Source organism: Coptis chinensis, chromosome 8 (assembly GCF_015680905.1).
Source record: "Coptis chinensis isolate HL-2020 chromosome 8, ASM1568090v1, whole genome shotgun sequence".
Lineage (NCBI taxonomy): Eukaryota > Viridiplantae > Streptophyta > Magnoliopsida > Ranunculales > Ranunculaceae > Coptis > Coptis chinensis.
In genome coordinates this window covers 95,023,478-95,025,204 of record NC_141463.1, presented here as the reverse complement: position 1 = coordinate 95,025,204, position 1,727 = coordinate 95,023,478, and the positions used below count along the sequence as shown (strand labels likewise).

General features: G+C 37.5%; 1 protein-coding gene across 1 annotated transcript; it reads left to right on the top strand.

The window, feature by feature from the left end:
• On the top strand, window positions 1-627 carry LOC147484672 (uncharacterized). The gene has a single exon (XM_086579791.1). The coding sequence runs from the start codon at window positions 1-3 to the stop codon at window positions 625-627; it is 627 nt and encodes a 208-aa protein (XP_086435917.1).
• The last annotated feature ends 1,100 nt before the right edge of the window (window positions 628-1,727 follow it).

Genomic DNA, 1,727 nt, shown 5'->3' with positions numbered 1-1,727 from the left:
ATGGAAGTAAGTCTGAGTGTCTGGAATGTGAGGGGGATGAATCAAGCTTCTAAAGCTAAGGAAATAAGGAAATTTAGTGAGAAAAGTAAAGTGTGTTTGCAAGGATTGCTGGAGACAAAAGTAAGACAATGTAATAGTGATGCTATAAGGAGAGTGTGTTGGCATCCATGGCAATGCATTCAGAACTATTCAAGTGATGTGAGTGGCAGAATATGGCTTCTATGGGATGACCGAAAGGTTACTATACATAAGCTACAAGAAAGAGCACAATATATACATTGTAAGATTACTTTTTTGCATAATAGTGTAAATTTTATATTAACTATTGTGTATGCTAGTAATAGCAAAAAGGAGATATTGAAACTATGGGAAGACCTGCAGCTTATGAGCACCTCTATTAACTCTCCATGGATGCTTATTGAGGATTTTAATAATGTTTTGTATTCACATGAAAGGATTGGTGGTGAACCTGTACACCCTATGGAAATAGCTCCTTTTGCCCGTTTCATTTCACAAGCTAACCTTGATGACCTCAAGTCCACTGGAAGTTTTTTCACTTGGACTAATTATGTTGATGTTAGTAGGAAGTGGTCAAAAATAGACAGAACACTGGTCAATTATCAATGACTTACAGAGTTTCCAAATTCTGTAGTGGAGTTTCATACTCTAGGTGTCTCAGATCATACGCCAATGGTATTGAGTTTGTATGAAAAGGAAAAAGGCTTCTATCCTTTTAGGTTTAGCAACTACTGGGCATTACACCCAGATTTCATGGCAACAGTGCAACTATGCTGGGACTCGAAGGTATATGAGGATAGGCTCTATGTCCCTACACAAAAGCTGAAGATTGTAAAGGCTAAGCTGAGGAGTTGGGCAAGACATCATCTGTCTGACTTATAGAAGAGGGTAGACACTGCAAGAGTAGATTTACAGGTAATCCAAAAGCAGTTACAAGGTATGCCTCTTAATAACCTTCTGTGTAACAAAGAGAGAGATGCACGAACAAGGCTATGTTTACTACTGGAAATGGAACAAGAAGACTATAAGCAGAGACTAGAATGTGACGATATGCTGCAAGGAGATAAATGCAATGCCTATTTTCATAATGCCATAAAAAAAAAAAAAAAAAAAAAAAAAAAGGAATTTCATCTGGGCTCTAGAGGACCTACAAGGTAACAGGTACCAAGGACAGAAGGAGGTAGTCCAAGCACTAGTTGATTACTATCAAACACTACTTGGAGGCACCAGTGAAGTACAAGGAGAACAGCCAGAGTTAGAGGAACTGGAAGTGAGAAATGTAATAGATAGTGAAGCAGCAGAGAAACTGGTAGAGCAAGTCACTGAGAGAGAGATACAAGAAGCTTTGTTCTTAATGCAAGATAGTAAATCACCAGGACCAGATGGGTTTAATATATTATTTTTTAAGAAAACTTGGTCTATAGTGGGGGAGGAATTCACAAGTTAAGTTAAATCAGTATCCATCAACAAGGTGATTCATGGAGGAGTTAATTCTACTTTTCTGTGCATGATTCCAAAAAAGAATAAACCAGCTATAGTGGATGAGTTTAGACCAATTGCATGCTGCAATGTGGTCTATAAATGTATTTCAAAAGTTTTAAGTAATAGGATGAAGTCAATCATGCCTAAACTTACAGATTTGAACCAGTTAGCCTTTGTTTCTGGAAGATCGATTCAGGATAACTTGTTGCTTGCTCATGAACTTCTAA

What these genes read in the sequence shown, in the direction of transcription:
- LOC147484672 (XM_086579791.1), top strand. Translation starts at nt 1, where the DNA reads ATGGAAGTAAGTCTGAGTGTCTGGAATGTGAGGGGGATGAATCAAGCT.